Genomic DNA, 25,273 nt, shown 5'->3' with positions numbered 1-25,273 from the left:
TCGGTGCAGCGCCGGCCGTGGCAGCCATCTTGGGGGTGAACCAACGGAAGGAAGAACTTTCTGTCTCTCTCTCTCACTGTCTATAACTCTGTCAAATAAATTAAAAAAAAAAAGAAAGAAAATACTCTTGCACTTACCAAATCTTATTCTGTCCTGTAATCACATGCCCTACTATTGTCATTTATGGTATCCCTAAGTATTTCCAGTTATCAGTTGCATAGCTTTCAATGTTCTTATATTATCTCTTTGAACTCTATAATTCTAATACCACTTCACATTACTTCTTTAATTTCCTTGAGTATGAGTCACAGAACTAAACCTTCATTCTTTTGATTGAATTGTCAAATAATCTCTGCAAACTCCTGTGAGACCGCTGAAGCTCCACAGGTTACGCTGTCCCTGGGATAACCCACTGTTGTTTAGGGAGTGGTATGGTATCATCAAACATTTTTGAATTGGGAATATTTACAATTCTATTTATTAGTCACTAAGCAAGGCACTTTTCCTGCTTGGAATTCAGTTTCCTTCAGTTAATTTTGGGGAATTTAAGCTTTGACAACTTATTCATTTGGGTTAACGGATGGGCTTATGCCAAGGAATATTTTAACATTTCTTGACATTAACCAATTTTGACATTAATCAAGAAAAAATATTTTTCTGGTACTTTATCTGGATATGGACCACATAGAAAAATGAGAGAATCTATAGGAAAAAAAATTCTAAACAAGACGTCTATAGATTTTTGGCAACAAAAGGGGAAAAGGCTTGCATTTAAATTGTCCAGGGTCAGTCTTCATTTATCACGTTTAATGGAAACATTTCAGCTCTATCATCTTTACTGTTTCTGCAGCTTAGGATATTTAAAATATATGAACAATGTTAAAAAAGGAAGAAGTATTTATAAGATTATGTTTGTATGAGCACATTTAAAATTTTATTTATTTATGAGGCAGACAGTGAGAGCTCCTATCTGCTGGTTCACTCTCCAAATGCCTGCAATGGCCCAGCTAGGAGCTGGAGAATGCAATCCAGGTCTCTGACAGGGGACATGGGATGATGAAGGGACTCAACCACTTGAGACATCACCCTTGCTTCCAAAGGTGCACATTAACAGAAGTTGTAATCAAGAACCATAGCTGGGAATCTAACCCAGGCACTCTGATACGCGGTATGAGCACCTTCACTGCCAGACTAAATACCAGCTCCTGGCCTTCTTTTTTTCAGCAGCCCCATGTCATGTGTGTATTACACAGATGGTCCTATATTTAGTTTTTTATTTATGTATTTATTTATTTATTTTTATTTTTATTTTTGGACAGGCAGAGTGGACAGTGAGAGAGAGAGACAGAGAAAGGTCTTTCCTTTCACCCTCCAATGGCCGCCGTGGCTGGCGCACTGCGGCCGGAGCACCACGCTGATCCGATGGCAGGAGCCAGGTGCTTCTCCTGGTCTCCCATGGGGTGCAGGGCCCAAGCACTTGGGCCATTCTCCACTGCACTCCCTGGCCACAGCAGAGAGCTGGCCTGGAAGAGGGGCAACTGGGACAGAATCCGGCGCCCTGACCGGGACTAGAACCCGGTGTGCCGGTGCCGCAAGGCGGAGGATTAGCCTAGTGAGCCGCGGCTCCGGCCCCTATATTTAGTTTTAAGTGATGGTGAAACCATCATGGAGGGGCAGATGCACACGTTTTCAACCTTTGCTTTACCTCAATGTTGTTGGTGCAGTGGCCTCCTAGGAGAGTTCAGGGACCTACAGAGAGGGTGCAGGGGTTGCGAGAGGTGCTGCTCTGCAGTGGTGTCCACACACCATTTGTGCCTTACACTGTAGGACCCACAATGCATTTATTCATTAGGATTTTTTTAAACTACATATTTTAGGCTAGGAATTGGAACAGTTAGAGGAGTGAGGCTGACTTCTTTCTTCTCATTTTGCTTACAGCCCACAGAAAAGTAAAGGGTTACAGACCACTCATCATTCCAGATATCCTTCACTCTCTGATGGGATTTCGAATGCTGGTCTGGAAAAGCTTCTAAACCTGGTCTGGCTCAGACTTTTATCATCCTGGGGAGTTTCGAGAGGCTCCTTCAACTCAGTAAACCTTTGTGCAGACGCATAGGTCTGCAGGTAGTAGGGGAGAAGACAGGACCCAAGGAAGGCTTGTTTCTATCCAAACATACTCCTGTGCTGTACACACTCTCCAGGGCAAAGATTTAGTGTTATACTTAAAACCAGATACACCGAACAACACAGCAGGTAACTTCTGGAAAAGCAATGCTTCAGAATAAGCTTAGAGTTGTTGAAATAATTTGATCCCTCCAGGAGGCTAGGCGGTGAGACAGATGGAAAAATTATGTTTTAGCTGTCAAAGCGCAGAAAGCCATGGTGTTGTATGATTTGAATATGCTGCGGTTTGGCTTTTTCCCTTGTAGATGGCATGTTTTAGGGCTTAGCAGTTAAAAGAGTGGTCAGGATGCCTGTGCGGTACTGTGCCTACTCGGGTTTGAGTCCCAGCTCGATTCCTGATTCCCAGTTCCCACTAACATAGACCCCAGGAGGCAGTGGATGATAGCTCAGGTAGTTGGGTGTCTGTCATCCATATGGGTGACTTGGATTAAGTTTCTGGCTCCTGGCTTAATCCAGCCTAGTTGCAATTGTTGTAGGCATTTGGGGGAATGAACCAGTGGATGGGAGTGCACACTATCCCTCTCTTTCTTTGCCTCTTGAATAATAAAGAAGAAAAGATGGCAAGTTTTTTTTTTTTGGGGGGGGGGTGAGTAATCCTTTTTCATATATTTGGTTTAAAGATTTTTCAAGTTTAGCCCATGACATGCTGTGGTACATGGTTAAACCAAAGGAAATCCAATTTGTCTTTTGCAAACAATTCCTATGGTCAGTTAATCAACTTAAAATTCCACTACAGGGGCATCTTACCTGTCAGTTAATCTTCTGGCTGACACTCTGTGGGGTCATTACCACTGTCAACCTGACTACTCATTTCAACTGTAACCAGAAAAGAAAATAGAAAAGGTTAAATATGTATTAAACCCATGTATAGTAAATACATTAAAATGGCTTATGATTTTGTTTTTTTTTTTTTAAGTTATGTCTTCTCTCAGTGTGTTTTCATTCCTTCAAGATTTGAGGATCATTTTTATGGATTTTTACTGGTGGGTATTGGGTGGGCATTTTTTTCTCTTCGCTGAATTCAGAAACAGGGTTTTCATTTTATATCAGAGTTTTGGGTGGACAATCTGGATGTATTTATTTCCATCCTTTGATACATTCAAAGGCCTTAGCAGATATCTATGAAAATAAAGGGAGGGACAAAAAAACCAAACAGGTCATTAACATGCAGAATAGTAAGCAGGTCCCTCCAAAATGGCAACGTCAAGAGATCTGTTTCATTTGCCATGTTTTCAATTTCAGAATTCAAAACAGAACTGAAAACATGCCAGTGGGGCAGCAGCAGTAGATACCATGAAATGGAAAAGCAGAAACCTCTAACCAGATTATACAGCCATGAGCCGATGTGTGCTTTCACTTGGCTGTGTGTATTCTACACAAGCATTTGCATAATAGCAGGAGGCATAATTACTGCTATTCTCCAGAAGTAGCCCAGGGCAGGCAGAGCAGTCACTTTGGAAATGTCCAAGGGTCAGCAGGTTTCATGAGACTGATATTTTTAGACCATCAAAGCCCACATTATAAGCTGAGAGACTGAATGTACCCATGGACAATGGCCACGTCGTGTGTAATAATCAAACTCTGACTTTAAAAGCCCTCTAGCAATCAGCTGGGGCAAGCACGCCACAGCCTCTGTAGGAACTGGCTCAGGATGGGCAGGACTTGGTCAGTGACTGTCAGCTGCCCCATTGTTATTTCTACCGGGGACCAACCATGAAAAGCCAAATATGCTCCCTAGTCCAATCACCTAAGATGGTCCTCTTCTGGTTAGTATTTTCCAGCTTCCCCTGTGCCAACAACCTCCAATCATAGGATGCTAAATTCTTCCATTTTTTTCTTTTGTTATCTCTAAAGGTTTCCCACTCCCTACCCTATTTTTGAGTCTGCTGAACACAAGGGATAATGGCTGACAGCAGCACTGCAGTAACCCCTGAATAAGTAACCTCTGTTTATTCTCATTTGAGTGGTTTCAATTATTTGCACAAAACCAACGATCTAAATCTGTTTTTCGTGAACGTGAAAGCTTGATTATAGTAAAATAGTGGCAGATGTTTGTTTCACACACCAAAGAGCCTTGAAAGAGGGAATGACATTGTTTAGCATCCCACCCAACTCTCTCCTGATGAGGAAGGTTTCAAGAGCAGATCTCCTTGTTCTCACCTGAAGCCTAACTTGAGTTCCTAATGACATGTGATCTTATTTTAAACCCCCATATGTTTTTTTTTATTTGACAGGTAGAGTCATAGACAGTGAGAGAGAAACAGAGAAAGGTCTTCCCTCCTTCCCCAAATGGCTACCACGGCTGGTGCTGTGCTGATCCAAAGCCAGGAGCCAGGTGCTTCCTCCTGGTCTCTGATGCAGGTGCAGGGGCCCAAGCACCTGGGCCACCCTCTACTGCCCTCCCAGGCCATGGCAGAGAGCTGGACTGGAAAAGGAGCAACCGGGACCAGAACCTGGTGCCCATATGGGATGCTGGCGCCACAGGCGGAGGATTAAAACAAGTGAGCCACGGCACCGGCCCTAAACCCCCATGTGTAAACCGACCTGGTGTATGTAAAGAGAGTCATTCACACAAATTATTTCAAGTTCACGCATCTCGTAGAAGAAATGTGTGATATAAAATATGGAAACATATTCCTTTTTTATTTCTTCTTTCAACTAAGGGACAGTAGCTTCAAAGTCTATTAATAAACATTGCTATAAAAAGCATTCCATGATCAAATAACTCTGAAAGAAGCAATGATAAACTATGTTAAATAAGGCTTTTTTTTTTTTACTGCCAAAACTTCTGAGAACCCACAATCCTCCCTGTGCATGGTGAATCTAAAATACAGACTAAAAGTATTTTACACACTATTTCTCTTTTACTCAAGGAGCATTGTATGGGCCTGATATTCCTCAGAATGTTTTGTTAATTACCTAGTTAACTATGTCTATAGCATCACAATCAGGCTGACTTAGTTCAAGGGAGCATGACTAACAGTTTTAACGGATGGTGTTTTAGAAACATTATTCTCTAGGTAATGCATGTCCATGAGTAGAAAATCAGTTTGTTCAGTGGGACTTATGATTCATGGAGGCAATCCAGGTGAAGGGAAGCCTAGAGGAGGGAGAAAGACCTCATGTAAGAAACTCTGGTTAAGGCCACCATGTCATTTCCACCACTGGCTGGAGTTTTCCCAAAGTCATAATTAACTCCCAGAACACATTTACTTCTTTGGCGAAAATGACCCAAATAACAAGATATATAAACCGTTGGTCACCTGCCCAATTCTGGATTTCCTAAGCTCTATGAGTCAGAGGAATAAAATATTAAATCATGTGTGTTCAAATGGGTGCTTTTCTAATGCAAGTAATGGTATTTCAAAGGGTTCTTAGAATTCTTTTCCAGGACAAGAGGACATTAGTATTTTTGAGGCTCGGAATCTTTAGATGCCTTCAAAATTAGATGTGAATAATGAAAGCTTTTTGTAAATTTATTTTTAAAATTCTTTCAAAGACATGGCATTTTGGCAGAGGGATAAGATGTAATAAGGCGAGGTGAAGTAATGCAGGCCCTAGAATGCCATTAGCCTAAACTCAAGCTAGGGCTCCCCTGAATGTTAAGTGAATTGGGGACTGCAGTAGGGAAATAACTTTTTGCAGAAGTAAGTGATATTTCCAAAGTTCACCAGCTAGAATTCAGTTCAGTTTAGACTTGGAATGACTCACTGTGGGGTCAGTAGAGTAAAGTATGTTTAAAGTGAAGCACGCGGTTTATTAAAACATCTAGCATCAGTTAAAATAAAAAGAGGCCGCCATTTCTATTGGCTCCTTGAATACGGCTTTTGAAATGTATCTTGTTCTAACTGAATATGTTGATTCCTGGAACAGAAAACTCCTTTAATCCTAGCTGACACTCAGACAAGGGCCTCGTGCACAGTTTTCCTGGGCTCAGCTTCCTCAAAACCTTACCCTCAGGACCTGTCACATTGTCTGTGTCACCGGAGGTTTCACTTTTCACAGCCACCCTTGGTGTGTCCTCATCTGGAGCTGAAAGACAGAAAGAAGACCGTCTCTGATTAACCGAGAACAGACAACAGCCCGAGTGCCAAGCACTCTGTCCCCCTGCACTACCCTCTTCTATTTAAACAGACTCCTGCCATTCAGCTTCTGCAGGAAAGGAGACAGGAGCAAACACTCGACTGAGCTACCTGTGTACTCTACGCTGACTCCTACACTCTCTTTAATTTGGGAGATAATCATGCACATACATATGCAATCTCTCAAACCAGAAATCTGGTACCATGACAAGGAAAACAGAACAACCTACAATTTAAATTTAGGGAAGTGTGTATATGTGTGTGTGTGTTTGTGTGTGTTTAACCTTTGAAGAAAAAAAGAGAAAATCTATCTTGCCTTAGGCACACCTGAAAACTGAAAGATGTATTCTCTTGACAGTGAGGGTTTTTTTTTTTTTCTTCTTTTATTGTTTAAACACAAACGATTGGCTTTATTGCCTCCCAGGGAGACTATCTCAAGTGTTGCCATTTTGGGTTGCTGAGAAGTCAGTTTTAAGTTGATTTCCACTGTGGCTCTTTGTTTCCATAGCTTCAAATGATGCGTTATCCATTTGCTTTTGTTGAAGTTGTATAACATGTTTAGATGTAGTAGAAACAGGATTATTTTATGTATTGTGAGAAAATTTCCAGATGTTTCAAAGGATAATACTCTCTTCCTTCTTAAATATCTATTACATGTTCCAATTTTGAAGAGCAAGAATATTTGTAAATACAAACGCAGACATAGGTAAAGTGCTAGAAAACACCTAATTTTAAAAGGTTTTTTTTTTTTAATCATGTCTGTACTTTTTTTAAAAGCAGAAGATTAAATTCATTTTTATTACATGAGTACTGATAGAGCCCAGAGTGTGTTAAACTTTGTGTGTCTCTTGGTGAGGATGAAGCCAGGAAGGAAAAGCTCCAGTAGGAAGAGAACAGCAGAGGTATACTTTGTACTCTTGTTAATGACTTACTGAAGATGACCATCGAGAAGTATGATTCTAGGCAGGCATTTGGGGCAATGGTTAAGATGTCCTGTGGGGTACCCACAACATCCCATAGCACAGTGCCAGGGTTGAGTCCTGGCTCCGGGTCCTGATTCCGGCTTCCTGCTAATACGCACTTTGGGAGGCAACTGGTGCTGGTTCATGTACTTGGGTCCTGGGAGACATGGATTGAGTATCTCCTCCTGTCTTTCTTTTCTCTCTCTGCCTTTCAAATGAATAAATAAATGGAAGTCTTTAAAAATGGTTTATAATTAAAAAATGACAGAACTCTGATTCTGGGTGGACAGACAGTAAGGAACAGCACTTGAAAGCAGAACATAAGAAGAATGGGGAAAGATGAACAGCCATTTTAGATTTGAGTTTTTAAGCCTAAGATCACCGAAGAGAAGAGGCCAACAAGCTCCGTGATGGAACTGTGAAGTAAATATGTGGGTGTCTGGGAAACACCACTATAGACTAACATTGACTTTGAGAGAAACCAGGGAAAGTCTAGCACAAGCAAGGGAAAAATAACTCCTGGTTTCTCAAGTTCTTTAAGGATATCATGAAAGTCACTATGTCCATGAGTTATTTCCATTAGTTCCTGAAGTCAAGGCTGGGCAAAGGAAAACAAAACTTGAAACTCACAGCATGACTTATTAACACTATATCATACACTTACTCTGTCAGTTCTGGAAGGTATACCATTTCTCAACTGCTCATCAACATACTCTTTGAACACACAATCACAGAAGAAATCATTAATGGCTTTTTGTAGGCCTGGCAGCAGGAAAAATTTTCTATCTAATCCTCAAACATAGAAGTAGTAAGGAAAAATGGAAATGTTTGACTTTATAAGCAAAAAGGTTTGGATAGAAAAAATGCCATAAGGAATATAGAAAAAGAAAAGTTACAAGTTGAAGGAAAATATTTTCACCATTCATCACACGTAAAAGTTTAAAAATACCTTTACTACATAAAAGGTTTTTACAAATATGAATCTCAAGAACCCAATAGAAAAATGGGTTTGAGAAGATTTGAGCCGTTCATTAAAGAAGAAATAAAAAAGAGCTACCACCACATGAAAAAAGGATTCATTTTGTTGATAATGAAATAAATGCAAATTAAAATTACAGTGATAAAGGGGTTTCTACCAAGAACAGATGGAAACACTGAACAGATTATTTTCAAAAAATATTTTAAGGTACTAGAACAGTCATGAGTGCAACACCAACTTGAGAAGGCACAAAATAGTGAGCCTAACACTCTGTTCACAAAACAACTTCAACAGAGCCTCCAGGCATCTAGTGAGGGTAGATGAGAAGTGCAAACCTTGCATGGGTTAAAAAAACAAAACCTATCTATTTGCTGCCTACAAGAAACACATCTCAACAAAAAAGATACATGTAGAATGAAACTGAAAGGATGGAAAAAGATTTTCTATGCTAACAAAAACCAAAAAAGAGCTGATATAGCCATCCTAATATCACAAAAAATAGATTTTAATACAAAAACTGTTAAAGGAGGCAAAGAAGGGAACCATGTCATGATTAAGGGATCATTCAACAAAAAGATGTGACTATAATAAATATATACGCACCTAATTACAGGGCACCTAGCTATTTAATAGAAACATTAATGGATCAAAAGGGAGATATAGATCTACCCCAATACAATAGTAATGGGGGACTTTAATACTCCATGTTCAGCAATAAACAGATCAACCAGACTGAAAATCAACAAGGAAGTAGCAGAGTTAATCAACACTATATGGACCTAACAGAAACCTACAGAACTTTTCAACCCACAGATGCAGAGTGCACATTCTTCTCAGCAGCACATGGAACTTTCTCTAGGATAGACCACATGCTAGGCTATAGAACAAGTCTCAGGAAATTCAAATAAATCGAAATCATACCATGCATCTTCTCTGACCACAATAGAATGAAGCTGGGAATCAACAATTCAAGAATCTCTAGAATATATGTAAACATGTGGAGACTGAACAACATGTTCTTGAAAAACAGTGAGTCATTGAAGAAATAGAAAGAAAAATTAAAAAAATTCTGGAAATGAATGAAGATGAAAATGCAACATATCAAAACTTACGAGATACTGCAAAAGCAATGTTAAGAGGACAGTTTATAGCAACTGCTGCCTACATCAAGAAATTGGAAAGGCACCAAATAAATGAGCTATCAATACATCTCAAGGATCTAGAAAAACAACAGCAAACCAAACCCAAAACTAGCAGAGAAGAGAGATAATTAAAATTAGAGAAGAAATCAACAAAACTGAATCAAAAAAAAATACAAAAGCTCAGCAAATGAAGAGCTGGTTTTTTGAAAAAATAAATAAAATTGACACACCATTGACTCAACTAATCAAAAGAAAGAGACAGAAGACCCAAATCAATAAATTAGAGATGAAAAAGGAAATGTAACAACAGACACCACAGAAATAAAACAAATCATCACAAATTACCACAAAGAGCTGTATGCCAAAAAGCTGGGAAACCTAGAAGAAATGGGTCAATTCCTGGACACATACAACCTAAGTTGAGCCATGAAGACATAGAAAACTTAAACAGACCCATAACCAAGATGGAAATTGAATCAGTAGTAAAGACCCTACCAGCAAAGAAAAGCCCAGGACCTAATGCCTTCACTGCTGAATTCTACCAGACATTTAAAGAAGAACTAACTCTAATTCTTCTGATGCCATTCAAAACAATTGAAAGGGAGGGAATCCTCCCAAATTCTTTCTATGAAACCAGCATCACCTTAATTCCTAAACCTGAAAAAGACACAACAGAAAAAGAGAACTGCAGACCAATTTCATTGATGAATACAGACACAAAAATTCTCAACAAATTTCTAGCCAATCAATCCAACAACACATCAGGAAGATCATTCACCCAAAACAAATTGGATTTATCCCTGATATACAGGGATGGTTCAACATTCACAAATCAATCAATGTGGTACATTACATTAACAAACTGGAGAACAACAAACATATGATTATCTTGATAAATGCAGAGAAAGCATTTGATAAAATGCAACACCCTTTCATGATGAAAACTTTAAGCAAGTTGGGTATAAAAGGAACATTTCTCAATACAATCAAGGCAATTTATGACAAACCCACAGCCAGTGTCCTATTGAATGGGGAAAAGAGGGAAGCATTCCCTCTGAGATCCAGAACCAGAAAAAGATGCTCTCTCTCACATTGCTATTCAATATAGTCCTGGAAGTTTTAGCCAGAGCCATTAGGCAAGAAAAAGAAGTCAAAGGAATACAAATTAGGAAGGAGAAAGTCAAATTATCCCTATTTGCAGATGACATGATTCTGTATATAGGGGGTCCAAAAGACTCCATGAAGAGACTGTTAAAACTCATAGAAGGGTTTGGTAAAATGGCAGGATATAAAATCAACACAAAAAAATAAATAGCCTTTGTATACACAGACAATGCCTTGGCTGAGAAAGATTTCTAAGATCAATCTCATTCACAATAGCTACAAAAAAGTTAAATAACTTGGAGTAAATATAACCAAGGATGTCAGAGATCTCTATGATGAGAATTACAAAGCATTAAAGAAAGAAATAAAAATAGACACAAAAAATGGAAAAATCTTCGTGTTCATGGATTGGAAGAATCAATATAAACAAAATGTCCATACTACCGAAAGCAATTCACAGATTCAATGCAGTAACAATCAGAATACCAAGGGCATTCTTCTTGGATATAGAAAGAAGTGCTGCTGAAATGCATATGGAAACATAGGAGTCTCTGAATAGCTAAAGCAATCTTATACAACAAAAACAAAGCAGGAGGCATCACATTACCAGATTTCAAGACATACTACAGGGCAATTTTGATCAAAACAGCCTGGTACTGATATAAAAACAGTTGGATAGACCGATGGAATAGGATAGAAATGCCAGAAATCAATCTAAGCAACTACAACCAACTTACATTTGACAAAGGAGCTAAAATCAATCTTTGGAGCAAAGACAGTCTCTTCAACAAATGGTGCTGGGATACTGGATCTCCAATTGCAGAAGTATGAAGCAAGACTCCTACCTTACACCTTACACAAAAATCCACTCAACATGAATTAAAGACAAATCTATGACCCAACACCATCAAATTAGAGAACATTGGGGAAAACCCTGTAAGACATTGGCATACAAAAAGAGTTCTTGGAAAAGACCCCAGAGGCACAGAAAATCAGAGCCAAAATTGATAAATGAAATTACATCAAATTGAGAAGCTTATGCACTGCAAAATAAACAGTCAGGAAAGTGAAGAGGCAACTGACAGAATTAGAGAAAATATTTGCAAACTATGCAACTGATAAAGGATTAATATCCAAATTCTATGAAGAGCTCAAGAAACTCAACAACAAAACAACTCAGTTAAGAAACAGGCAAATGACTTAAACAGGAATTTTTTCAAAAGAGAAAATCCAAATAGCCTACACACACATGAAAAAATGCTTATGATCAGTAGCTGTCAGAGAAATGCAAATCAAAACTACAAGGTTTCACCTCAACCAGTTAGAAAAACTTTTGTACAGTAATCAACAAACAACAAATGCTGGTGAGGATGTGGGGAAAAAGGTACCCTAATGCACTGCTGGTGAGAATTTAAACTGGTACAGCCACTGTGGGAGACAGTATGGAGATATCTTAAAAATCTGAATATAGACCCCTAGCCATCCCACTTCTGGGAATCTACCCAAAGGAAATGAAATCAGCATATGAAAGAGTTACCTGTACCCCCATGTTTATTGCAGCTCAATTTACAATAGCTGAGATATGGAATCAACACAAGTGCCTGCCTGCCAACTGAAGACTGGATAAAGAAATTATGGGATATATACATCATGGAATACTACACAGTGGTAAAAAAAAATGAAATCCTGTCATTTGCAACAAAATGGATGAAACTGGAAAACATCATACTTAGTGAAATAAGCCAGTCTCAAAAGTACAAATACCATATGTTCTTCCTGAACCATGATACCTAATAGAGCACCTAAAAGGTAATATAGAGAAGTGAAATTAACACTGACTTTGTACAGCCCTTGTATCAACTGCTGAGGAGTTTTTTTTTCCATGCAATTTGTTGAACTCTTTACTTAGTATAGAGGTAATTGTATGTGTATAAAGTTAATTGAAAATAGATCTCAATAAAAAATAAGAATAGGAATAGGAGAGGGAGGAGGGGAGGGGGGGAGGAGGGTGGAAAGGTGGTTATGGTGGGAAGAATCACTATATTCCTGAAGTTGTGTTTATAAGATGCATGCAGTTTGTATTCCTTAAATAAAAGGTTTCTGGGGAAGGAAAGAAAACCTTGGAGGTCTTGGCCCACTAAGGAAGAGGTACACAGGTTTACTGTGGGGTACCCTGAAGGGTCCCCGAGGGCAAGGCTGAACTTAAAAACGATTATAAAATGTTCTGACTCCTTGTCTGAGTCTTCTGATACACTATCATAACTAATTAAAAACATAATATTACTGTTATTTTTAGAAGAAGTGATTACTTTGGAAGGAAAATTAATAGACCTAAATCTACTAAACCGCCACTATTTTGACTTTGTTCCTAGGGCCCTTGTTTGTGATGGGATGTACAGGTACCTGCAGCTGATTCTTTGAGGTAATCACTTTCAAAGTTATCACTGTCAATGGAATTAGCCATGATGATATTGATATGGAATAGCTCCTCCAGCATCGTGGATAATTTTCTAATAGGCATCATGCTCATCTACTAAGTAATGCTCAGTGAGAATGAAGGGGGATGCAAACCACTTTTACGAGCTGGATACAAGGGGCCAGTGTTGTGGTATAGCAGGTAAAGCTACTGCCTGCAATGCCAGTGTTCCCTAGGGGCGCTGGTTCAAGTTCCTGCTACTCTACTTCCAATCAGCTCCCTGCTAAAGGCCTAGGGAAAGCAGTGAAAGGTGGTCCAAGTGGTTGGATCCCTGCCACCCACATGAGAGTCCTGGATGAAGCTCTTGGATCCTGGTTTCACCTTGAGTTAATTGGCTGCTGCAGCTATCTGGGGAATGAACCAGAAGATGGAAGAGCTCTCCCTCTCTGTCTCTCCTTCTCTCACTCTGTAACTCTGACTTTCAAATAAATGAATGAATTTTTTTTTTTTATAAAGGGCTGGATAAGAGAGGAAGGAAAAAAGGTGAGTAAAGCATTGCTGAAAAGCCAAATCAGGAAATGGTGAGCATTGTTTGCCCTATGTTTGTCCTTTGAACCCCAATATTTTACAATGGAATGTGTGAGAAGTCTCATGTTGGACCACTTTACTGGCTTAGGTTATTTTGAGATGCAATGACAGGTTCAAAAATCTCTGAGAGAGAAACAGAAATTAAAGTTGTACCTCCACATAGCACTACATTCTTGGAACAGGAGGAAGCACTGTGAAATCTGTTTTCAACAACTCTAAAGGTAAGTATGATGGATGTTATCTATTTATTTAATATCATGAGTGTACATGATGAGCTCATGTATGTTTATGTGTACATGTGACATATATGAACATATGACTGATTATGTGTGCAGCGGCATGCCTACATGAATTTGCATGCTTACACGTGTATATGCAAGCACATGTTTGCATGGGTGTTTGCTGGATATTTAGAAAGAAGAACAACAGACATTCATCACTCTGGCCTGCATGTGGAACTGATATCCTAATGGCTTCTATCCTGCAGGGCAACGGACTAGAACGTTCCAGAGAAATGAATCCATTTCATAGAGGCAATAGAATCTGATCAAAATAAAAATTTCCTCCGCAGAATATTTATTCCAGTTTGCCTATTCTTTTCTCCACTTTGATTGCTGCTGCTTGGAACACAAACAGGAGGTACATTTCTGGGCGCCTAGCAGGAGATAAAAGATGCTGAAATAGGAAGAGTCTGGGACATTCAGTACCATTTTCATTTTCAATTACCAACCGCAACTGTACTCTTCAAAGCCTTGATTATAGCAACCTTTTGTAGGTCAGTGGCATTACATAAAAAGTAATAAGTGAAGCAGTTTTCACCATAGAAGAAAAGATACTGAGATGCATACAGAATGCAGTTAACCAGATTTTAAAATACATAATGTCGGAGGAGCTGCCAAACTTTTCTTTTGATATTTGTATTGACAGCAAGCCCCAAATAACAAGTAGAATTACAAATAATTCTTTCTCATAGGTGACGTGACAGGTACAGAGTGGGGCATGCTGAGATTCACCTGTATCAAATTAAAGTGGTGTTGGCCTAACGCAAACATTCATGAACCATCTTGACAAGTTTCGGGATAATCACGTTCTAATTTTGCTATTAATATAACACATCAGATAATCAGAAATGTTCACCTTTTAGCTGCTGCCTTTGTAGGCATCTACTTCAGTTTCCTTTGAGATTGGGCTTGGCCATGACATTGGCTTCGATCAATGGGATATGATCAGGAATGGGTTAAGTGGAACTTCTAAATACATTTGTACAAGTGAGGCTTTCCCTTTCATGTTGCTGCCTTTCATCCAGGAAATTGTTTAGGGAGCAGCTGGTCCAAGGTGGAATGAGACCAGGACTCCACCCACTGCCTATATTACTTATAGATGATCCAACTACAAAAGAATGGATGAGTGTTATTCTAAACCCCTCTGACTGAATGCGGTTTGACATGTAGCATTATTTGTAGTGCTAGATAACTAATATACCCAATAATTTAAGTGGACTCAGTCCTGACATATTTTCTCAATTCTGACCTACATAAATTATAGCTATTAAATCTTGAACTTGATTTTTTCCCAAATTTTTGAAACACGATAATAAGTACATTTATTTCTGAATCATCTAAAGTCATCTAACAAACTATAAACGAAGCATGTATGAATCGTTCAGAAACACTGAGTGAATGTTTACAGATGGGAAATTTCTTAACAGGTGAAACTGCTGACTTTGTAACAGTACTAAAACAGAAGAGAAGTGGTCTTAGAGTTGACAGCATCTGTCATATTTAATTCTCAAGCTCAAAAGGAAGAAGGGTATCATCCTATATGTGTACAGACCAATTTAGAGTTGTGTGGGGCTGGCATGGTGGTGCAGCGGGTTAAAGTCCTGGCCTGCAGTGCCAGCATCCCATATGAGCACTGGTTCTAGTCCTGGCTGCTTCTCTTCCGATCCAGCTCTCTGCTGTAGCCTGGGAAAGCCATAGAAGATGGCCCAAGTGCTTGGGCCCCTGAACCCGCGTGGAAGACCTGGAGGGAGCTCTTGGCTCCTGGCTTCGGATCGGCTCAGCTCTGGCCATTGAGGCTAATTGGGGAGAGAACCAGCGGATGGAGGATCTCTCCCTCTCTCTCTGTAACTCTTTCAAATAAATAAAAATAAATCTTTAAAAAATAAATCTTAAAAAATTTAGATAACTTGCGTGCCCTTCACATTACTGGCTGTTAGGGAAGAGGAACTCAATTAGATCTTACCTTACCCTACATCTCCAAGTTTACTACCTAGGTCTAGAAGTCAAGTGCAACTTAGTGAAAGGAGATCAAAGACCAACTCAAGAATGAAGGAGAGTCAGTGTCAACATGAGCCCTGAGAAGTTGAGTCTCTCTCTGGAACACTGTGTTATAGTGAAGCTTTCTCACAAACTTCTCTCTGAAGTCAAGTCACCAGCACTACTTTAAATTATCTTAAAAGTCACACTGAAGCAAATTAATTCTCAGAAAACAAGGCGCTGTTGCTTTTCAGCATCATATTTATCTTTTATTACTTCTTCTCCTCCGTAATTAGCTTTCTTGAATTTTAGATGAAGAACAAATAAGTATCAAAAATAAAATGTCACACATTTCTTTCTTTCTGGCTTTGGAGTAAACTCACTCTTTCAATTTGCTAAAGGTAAATTGGTCCAGACATTTTCATTTAAAAAAAAATCAAACTTCAGATATAAATTTTATTAATACATGTCAGTTTTTCTTTCAGTCTTTAAGTTTTGGATTGGTAATGGGCTATTTTAATTAACAATGTTTGTATGTCAAAAGCTAATGTTGAAAAAAAATTCCTCATTCAGAATAAACCAGGTGCTTTTAATCCTCGGGTGCTGCATTTCAAAGGTGTTTTGTGTTTTCCCTCTTTGGCATGGGAGGTGAACAGATTCTTCCCTCTTCTGTCCTCCTTCTTCATTCCCATTTCCCTTCTTTTCTATCCCTCCTCCTTCCCTCCTCTCCCTCTCTCCCTTCTTTTCTTTCTTTCTTTGTGGAATTTAAGATTGGTTATTATGGAGAGTTCTTATTTTAGGAAGATTTAATTAACTGAAATGAACTATAATTTAGTAAGATGTGTACTAATGTTTTTAAGGTAGCATATATTTATTTATAAATACAAATAAAGAAAAATTCCAAAAGCCTAACCCTTAAATAAATCTAGTGATATTAAAAACACAAAAACAGGGGCAAGTATTTAGCCTAGTGCTTAAGAGGCTGCTTGGGATACCTGTATCTCATATCTGAGTTCCTGGGTTTTGAACCCTGGTTCTGTACCTAATTCTAGCTTCCTGCTGATGCACACTCTGTGATGTCTCAAGTAGTTGGGCCCCTGCCACCCACTTGGGAGACCTGGTTTAAGTTTCCAGTTTCTAGATTCTGGCTTTAGCCTGGCCCAGCCCTTATTGTGGGTAAGTGTGGGAGTGAATCAAAGATGGGAAATTTCCATCTCTGTCTCTGTCTCTCTCTGCTTCTCAAATAAATACAATTTTTAAAACTCACGAGGAACATTTATATGTGATTATAATTTCTAAACTGCTCAGAAAAAAGCTGATGAAAAATTACCTTAAATAACTCTGTTACAATTTTCCTATGATACTCCCAGAAAAAATACTGCACATAATCCAATCTCTCTTACTCTGATTGCCCCCCTTTCTTGACCCCCTGCCTCTCCTCTTATTTATTCATATAAAACATGAATGAAATTTTGTTTTCTGTGCACTATAGCCTTTTCATATTATATACAAATATATTTGTTTATAGTATAAATACTCCAGTATTTAATATGTATTAATGTGTACATTAACTAGTATTGTATTTTAATGTATACATTAATTTTAATGCATATTTTATAGATAAGTTTGCTATACACCAGTGAGTATTCCACTGTAATATAAGGGAACTTCAAAAAGTTCATGGAAAATGGAATTAAAAGTTTATTTTTGTCCATAGTTTTTTAAATCCATGCATAGTTTTTCATAATATTCATTTCCTGGGAATTCTGAATATCCCTGGAGGTATTAATATAACATTGCACAAATGTGGATATATCATAATTTCCTTAACAAGGTGCCTACTGGATATGTTTCCACACCATTGATTTATAAGTAGCTGCAGTGAATATTCTTTTGTCTTGGTAAAATTTTGTGACTATTTCCCTAGGAAAAATTCTTAGTGGATTTCTCAATCAAATATATGTGCACTTTTAATTTTCATAAATGTTGCAAAATTGCCTTCCAGAAATGTCAGATCAATCTGTGGCCCAATTAGCAGAGTATGAAAATGATTTCCCCATATTCTCCCAGTGCTGAGTATCCTCAAACTTCCAAAGGAGAAAAATGGTCTGTCTTTATTGCTTTGACTTGCATTAGATTTTGAGTAAGGTTATTCTTCCTTTCTCTTTTTCTGCCTCCTTCCTTCCCTTCCTTCCTTTTGTCAATTTAAAAAAAAATTACCAATTTTCTTACCTACTCATTCATTTTTTTTCCCTCATTAATGTTTATATATTCTTCAGAAATTAAGAAAATTAACCATCTCTCTCTGTGATTTAAAGAAATCAACGCTCACTCTACTATGTTGCAACTATTTTCTCCTGGGATATCACTTGTTTTTGTATTTTAAACTCAACCATATTTTCTTCTAAAAGCTTTAAATATTTCTTAAAGTGACATGTTATGGGCCAACATCACTGTGAAATTCATTAACTTATCAAAGATGTGTCTTGGGTGAGATTCCTACATATATTTTTTTGAATATCATTTGCCCATTGGATCATAAATTCAATTTTCCCTTCATTTTAGGGAGTTTTAATTTTCTTGTGTTGTGTCTTTCTTCTTCCATAACAGACTGTTCATCTGTCTGTGGCTGGCTGGCCTGCTAACATCCACGCTTTCTTCCTTCCCTCTGCCTCAATTATGGCGGCAGTGTGCCTGCGGGGTGACATGCAGGTAGGTGCACATTAGCATGCTACTCCCCTCTTAGTCCTCCAGGAGCTATCTAGAAGGAACGTTTTCTTCAGGATTTTCAACGGAGAGTCTCTACCACGTTAGCTGCGTTGACTCTTTGAGCAAGTGTGCAGCATGTCCCATTCCTTGCCCAGGTACATTCCACTTTGCCTGCTATTTTAGGGGGGCTTGGATCATTTTTTTCTAATTCAACATGTGATTTCCCAAGAGCTGTTGTCTTCTGCTGTTTTCCCTCTCACCCTTCCAAGCCACAAGGTGAAGAGCCTTCCACAGACCCCTCAGGGAAGGAAAGGAGCAATGCCTCGGGGTCTCTGGCTCCTCCTCCTCCTCCTTCTCTCCTTCCTTGCTCAAGCTAAAGGTCTTGCCTTATATATTTTCTCTTTTGTTTTATACTTGGTAAAATTCTTGATTTTTTACTAGAGCAATTTGTTCTAGGCACTTGTTATTCTCTACCTTTCCTTTCCCATTGTCCACCCAGTGGGGGATATAGAAACAGAGAATTACAGTGAGGTTTTCCCATTTCCTGGGGCATTGGAGGAATCAAAAAGTGTTCACGGTTGACCTATGTTCTTGCGGAAATTTCCCCAGGCTACTCCTCTGTTAGGTGGGGAGGTGAATGGTCGCTAGCGAGAGATTACTCAGGGTTATTACTGAGCCTGTAGGGTTAGGAGGGAGGCTGGGATAACACCAGGTGCTTTGCTTCCACCTTAATGGGAATATTCTTTCCTTTTGCTGGCTACTAGCAGCACTTACTTTTTGTTTGATTCTTGTTTTCTAAAGATTTATTTATTTATTTGAAGGGGTAGAGTTACAGAGAGACAGGGAAAGATAGAGAAGAGAGAAAGAGAGAGAGAGAGAGAGAGAGAATCTTTCATTCACTGGCTTATTCACCAAATGGCCACAACAGCTGGGGCTGGAGCAGGATGAAGTCAGGAACCCAGAACTCTGTCTGAGTCTCCAATATGGGTAGCAGGGACCCAAATACTCAGGCCATCTTCTGCTGCCTTCCTAGGAGCATTAGCAGGGATCTGGATGGGAAGCAAAGCAGCTAGAACTTGAACTGGCACTCATATGGGGTGCCAGTGTTGCAGGCAACAGCTTAAACCTCTGCCATAATGGCAGTGGCAGCCCCTGATTACTAATTTTATTAATGTTATTTGCTTGTTTGTTTTATTCATCCGCCTTCATATTGTTATGTTTGAGGGAGAGTGAAGTTTTGAAATCTGAATACTCCTTGTCAAACCCAGGATCAGAAATACACATGCTTTTGACTTTGGTTATCTATGACTAGTAATCCACGCACCTGGCCCTAGCCAGGAGCTGGTTTAAAAAATATTTTTCAAATGATGGCTCTGATCAGACTTGCGATTATGGATTGAATGTCTGTGTCTCCCTCAAATTCATGTGTAGAAGACCCAGTCCCTAAATCGCTGTATTTGGAGACAGGACTTTTCCAAAGGTAATGAAGGTTAAATGAGGTCATAAGAGTAAGGCCCTAATCGGATAAGACCATAGCCTTATAAGAGGAAGTGTGAGATCTCTCTCTCTCTCCCCTCCCTCTTCTCTCTTCCTCTCCCTTTCTCCCTCTGCCTCTTTCTCTCTCAGGAGAAGACACAGTGAGAAGGTCTATGGATCAGGGAGTGGGCGCTCACCACACATCAAGTCAGCTAGCATCTTGACCTTGGACTTCCAGCATTCAGAACTGTGAGAAACAAGTCTCTATTGCTGAAGCCCAGTCTCTAGTATTTTGTTGCCCTAGTAGATGGATACACTAGATTCATGTGTGGTCTACGCTTCTTTGCGGCAAAGGTACCAACTAATGTAAGCTATTGCTCTCCTATTCTATTTTCTCCCTAAAAACCCACATCCTAAAGCTGCCACTTGATCTCTGAACCTTTCCTCATCACTCAATCGCTGTAGATGAAGTCAGATAATAAAGATTAAGCCAGCAGGAACATCCTTGTGGAAGATGTGTTTGTGTTTCTACAAAAGGATCTCTCCATGACAACACACCTCTTCATGTATTAATTGGAAATATTTATCCTCAGTCACAACCTGTAGCTGTCTGGGTGGGCATGAGATCCCAATATAGGTACATCCTTCTTTTAAATCTAAACAGACAGTATGCATCCCTATAGTTGCTTTGAGCATGGTTTGGAAATTTATCACCAGAATAACTACTCTACAGAAAATCCCAATATTCAGGAAGAAGAGAAAAAAAAGGCCATCAGGTATTTTTAGTACCTATCATATGGCTGGGGTACAAGATGAATGCAGCGTCCAGTTGTCCTCATGGAGTTCACCAGCCAGCCAAGACACAGAGGAAGTTAACCACAAGGCCAAATGGCAAGGGCTGTGAAGTGGACTGCACAGCTACAAAGGAGAGGATGAGTCACCTTTCCTGAGTGGGGACGAAGAGAAATCTTTGAGGACAAGGAGATAACATTTAAGTCGGAGCGAAATAGATGAGTCAGTTTCAAATGTTTTGAGCCCATGCCAAGCATTTGGATAGGTAGAAATATCTCCTGAGTGTCAAACATCAAGAGGACCCTGTGTCCAGCATCTTCTCCCTGAGTCCTGGCCCTTCTGCCTCCTCTCTGGTCCCCACGCCAGCCCCTGACCCCTAGCTGGGTTGTGCAGCTTCCACTGATGCCAAAGGCCATGCCAGCACCTCTGTAAGCAGTCAGTGCAGCAGCAGCCTTCCTATGTGCTGTCATGTTCAGCTCAATGGAGCTCGATTCTGATCACATTCTATGTGTCTGGCTTTTTCTTTGCCTTTTCCAGGCCCCAATTAACCATCTAATTCTCATTCAGCCTCATTCTGCATTCACACCCCACCCCCACCCCGCCCAGAGCTTGGCAAGAATTAAGACTACAAGGAGGCCCTGCTCAGCTGGGGCCCGCCAGCCCTATCACAATCAGGGTCTTTTCCAGCAGGAACAATACAAATTGGGTGTCTCTGAAACTACCCCCCCCCAACACGTTCATTCCACATCCTTTGTGGCTGTTGTTTCTCTACAACCACCAGCTCGATCTGTTCACAGCAAGGTCCTAGTGAACAGAGAGATAGGTATTTTTTTTCCAGGGGAGTTTCTTGATTCTCTCACTCTAATAGGGTTTTAACTGTGTGAGGAGCCACAGTAGGAGCTGCTTGGGCCTTTTCGATGGTTCTTTATGTGGCATCTTTCACAAGGAAGGAACTTGCTGCAGGAAATAACCGAGGCCGCGTTCTCTGAGACTTCATCACACACTCAAGGATCCCAAAACAAAGCAACTCTGACCGCTGCGATTGAAATCCTGAGTGATTATGTAGATAGTGCTTTAACCAAAGAATAACTTAATCCTCCAAACTCTGAATTATGAATGCCCTTAATTATTTACTCTAGATGCTACCCTTTTTATATACTATGTTTTCCTAAATAGCACAATTTATTATGAATATTTAGTAGACTCCCGTGCATCATCCTTGTCTATGACCAAAGTACTAAAAAGTCTGTATCCATGAAGAAAGCTGCATCCCAGAAACAACCTGTGGATTTACGAAGCACCAGAGGTCCAACGGTCAGAGGGCTCTGAACTGCAAGTAAGAGCATTCTGCTCTGCCAAGTTAATTCTACTCTGGTCTCAGCCCCTCAACACCAACTCTTTCAGCTTCAAGGCAAATGATAGGAGTTTCCCAACCTGGAGTTTTCAAACACATCTGGTATTAAACTAAAGCCCATTTTCCATTCTGTGTGTCTTCACAAAGCCCCATTACAGATACCTGGGTCTTAGTCTTTGAACTTCTTTGGATTTAACCACTTTAATGCCATCTGCAGACACCTGAAGACATACATGAAAGATTGTCTAAGCCACCTTCACCAAATATGTTACTAAAACTGCTGTAAAAATTCAACCAGATGGCTTATGTTAAAGAGAATTTGAAGTTGCTTAGAGAAGCCGATGCTGTGTTTGGCAAAGCCCTCTGCATAGGAGCTTTCTCCCCTTTTTTACACTACAGGTTTAGGAACAAAGGTCCACATTATATTTTATTGTCTCAATGAGGCTGCTCAGAGTAAGAAACAGAAAAATATTTACAAGTATCTTCCAGTCCAGACACTGTGTTTCACAGAGATAAATACTGGGCCCCAGGAAGTATTACGGCTGCCCCATGTCACCCAGTGATGAGGTTGGAAATGAAAGTTCCCCTAACTCCACTTCTGGGCAATTTCTGGAACCCTCAGAGAGAGGTGAAATGCAGGTGGAATCTGGGTGGTGGCTCCAGTCTTCTTTTGCTGACCTGCTGGGGATCAAGGTCTAATCCATGAGAAAGCAATGGGCTTGAATGTCTTCCCCGTGCCTGAGATGGGCGGGGGAGGCAGAGCCGAGTGAATGCATTCAGAACGGAGACAGTAAGTTCTGTTATGTGTCTGGGATGTCCCTGTGGTCTGGACCATCAGTGGCAGGCGGAACAGTCAAATGGAAGCATGATCAGGTTCCTCCTTCCCACAGGCTCTTAGGGCCCTGGAGCAGGACCCTTTTCCTTGTCAGATAATTTAGTAGTAATGCTTGATGGTGAGATTCTCCTAAGATGGGCTCACTTTGTGGCTGTAGTCTGGAAAAAACATGTAAATATCACATTGGAACTCTTATCACTGGGATCTGAAGTACCTATGGCAAGATTTGTAAAGTCAGCAAAGAAATCTGTTAAATGAGGTAGTTCGTGGTTTCATGGCTTCCTGGAGCAGCAGGACATTGCAGGGGTGCCAGGAGCAGAGGTGGTGGTCAGCACACAGAAGCTGGGTCCGCGATGGTGTCACCTGCCTCGGCCTCAGGAGTCTTCCTGAATTCATGGAGCCGCACCAGCTCCTCACAGGGCTGACATAGCTGGCTTGCTCAGTGCTTGTCCAGAATCCCTGTGTGTTGTCTATTTTAGTCTGTTCCTTTGAGATTCGCGGGCTTCTGACTGCTGAATTTTGCTTTTGTTCTGACTACTTCTATCTGCAGGTACCCTGGTCTTTCCCATAATCATGAATCCTTTACTTGTTCCAGAAGTTTGACAACCAATGAGTCCTTAGCCCTCTGTTTGGGCTTTGCCTCTGCCTCTTCTCTCAGACTGTCATGAATACTCCTGCAGCTGTCAAGCTGGTTTCATTCTCTGTGTGAAAACAGTGTCTCCAGTGAGAGAATAGGTTCTGGCAGCACTAAATAATGGTCCCTGCACCTGCTTTATCTCTTGACATTTAATCTCTTGTTCTAGGAGACAATTCAGAAAACTATCCCCATAATAGAAAAAAATAGCATCCAAAATTCTCCTTTCAGCCAAAGAAATCTTAATCCTTTTTTTTCTTCATGTATTTTACCAAACTAGAGATCCTGTCCCATAACCTCTTCAGCAAGATAACAATTCACCTTTGAGGAAAAGGCAATTCAATTTTGATTTATTGATCACAGGACACAATGCCTTTTTTTTTTTTTAAAGTGTAGGACAGTCTATATGTGATTGTCAAATAAAAGCCTGAAGACCAGGCTTTATAAAGGAGACAACCCAATAGAGTTTAATTTTTTTGTTACAGAATTACATAGATATTTTTGCTTGTAAAAAAAAAATCTCTGAAAGTTCAAAATAATGCAGCTAGAAGCAGGGACCCTTTGCACAAAGGGGAAGAGTTACAGTAAAGGCTACCCCTGAATTTCAGCTTTCTCATTCTGCTGCATTTAATCTGGTTGGTAATTAGCTGATTTCAGAGGAGCATAGACTATGTGTGTGGTTGAAAACTTTGGAGAAAGAAAAAAGACAGGTTCTCATATGCCAGTAAGTGTCCTCTGTTACCAAGAGACTATTAGATATGTGCTGGTTCACATGCCCACATTCATGTGTTGAGAGAAGGGAAAGAAGTACTCTAAGTTTTTATTATGTAGGAATAATAATAAAATGTGTATCTATTTTGTAGTTAAAACTGTCACTGTGGTGTTTCATTGATTTGAAGACACTTTTTTTTCCCCCACGTTTTAACAGCAGGAAATTTGAGATAAATTGAGCAGTCAATGACTCTACAATTGTTGCTAACCTGGATTGAAGCCAATTTCAGACAGAGGATTTGCACTTGTTTGCCAGTAACTGCACAGCACTACCAATCCCAGATCTCTTAAGTTCCCAGACCAAGCTCTCTATAGACCTCACTGCTATATGGATTCAGGATATAAACCTACATAATTAGGGCCAGTCTGTGGTACAAATTCTTGAGGGAGAAAATTTGTTTTTAAACCTTCATTCATCAATGCCAAAGTTAAGACACCAAGTCTTTCTCTCTCTCTCTCTCTCTTTTGCAGGAGTATTGTTGATGCTTGGGCCTCCATCCCTGAGGCCCAGTTGTGGGTTCCCTGCTGCTTCAGTGAACAGTACCTGTGTGCTCTGAGAGTTCTCACCACTAGCACCTGCCTCTCCCTGCTTTTCTACTAACAGCACAGAGTAACTTGTCTAGCCCAGGGAGAGGACAGCCTGAGGTGATGAGCTCACAGAAATTTGAGAATCATTTGCTCTGTGACTGCTCTTCAGTAAAAATGCTGCAGATATACCACCCACCATGGGCAAACTTCAATCAGTGAGGAGAGGGCATCATTGGATGACACTCCAGTTTCCCCATAATGGAGGGAGCAATTCCCCTTGTGTGTTCTACATGATTCCTCATTGTGATTATCTGATCACTACCAAACGTCCGTCCCCTGTTTCTTTTCCCTGCTGTGGTCGCATGCTCTGTCCTTCTACCTCACCGGAGGGCCTAACTTGTTGTTGTCTTGTATTGAATTCTCTATACTGAGATGATATGTCCTTTCACAGTGATATAG

General features: G+C 40.0%; 1 protein-coding gene across 6 annotated transcripts in view; it reads right to left on the bottom strand.

Annotated features, from left to right (window-relative positions):
* Nucleotides 1–25,273, bottom strand: part of MACROD2 (mono-ADP ribosylhydrolase 2) — a 2,173,823-nt gene that overhangs the window by 7,251 nt on the left and 2,141,299 nt on the right. For 5 of the 6 annotated variants that reach the window (XM_051846213.2, XM_008256366.4, XM_051846215.2 and 2 more), the window contains 2 exons: nt 6,139–6,216; nt 2,932–3,000 (listed from right to left, as the gene is read on the bottom strand). In XM_051846213.2, coding sequence (XP_051702173.1) covers nt 2,939–3,000; nt 6,139–6,216 — 140 coding nt within the window. In that variant the 3' untranslated portion in view covers nt 2,932–2,938. The remainder of the gene's footprint in view (nt 1–2,931; nt 3,001–6,138; nt 6,217–25,273) is intronic. The other variant, XM_051846214.2, reaches the window with a different exon arrangement.

The sequence above is a fragment of the Oryctolagus cuniculus genome, chromosome 11 (assembly GCF_964237555.1).
Source record: "Oryctolagus cuniculus chromosome 11, mOryCun1.1, whole genome shotgun sequence".
Lineage (NCBI taxonomy): Eukaryota > Metazoa > Chordata > Mammalia > Lagomorpha > Leporidae > Oryctolagus > Oryctolagus cuniculus.
Note: the sequence above shows the minus strand (reverse complement) of the source record. Positions and strands in the feature narration are given on the sequence as shown.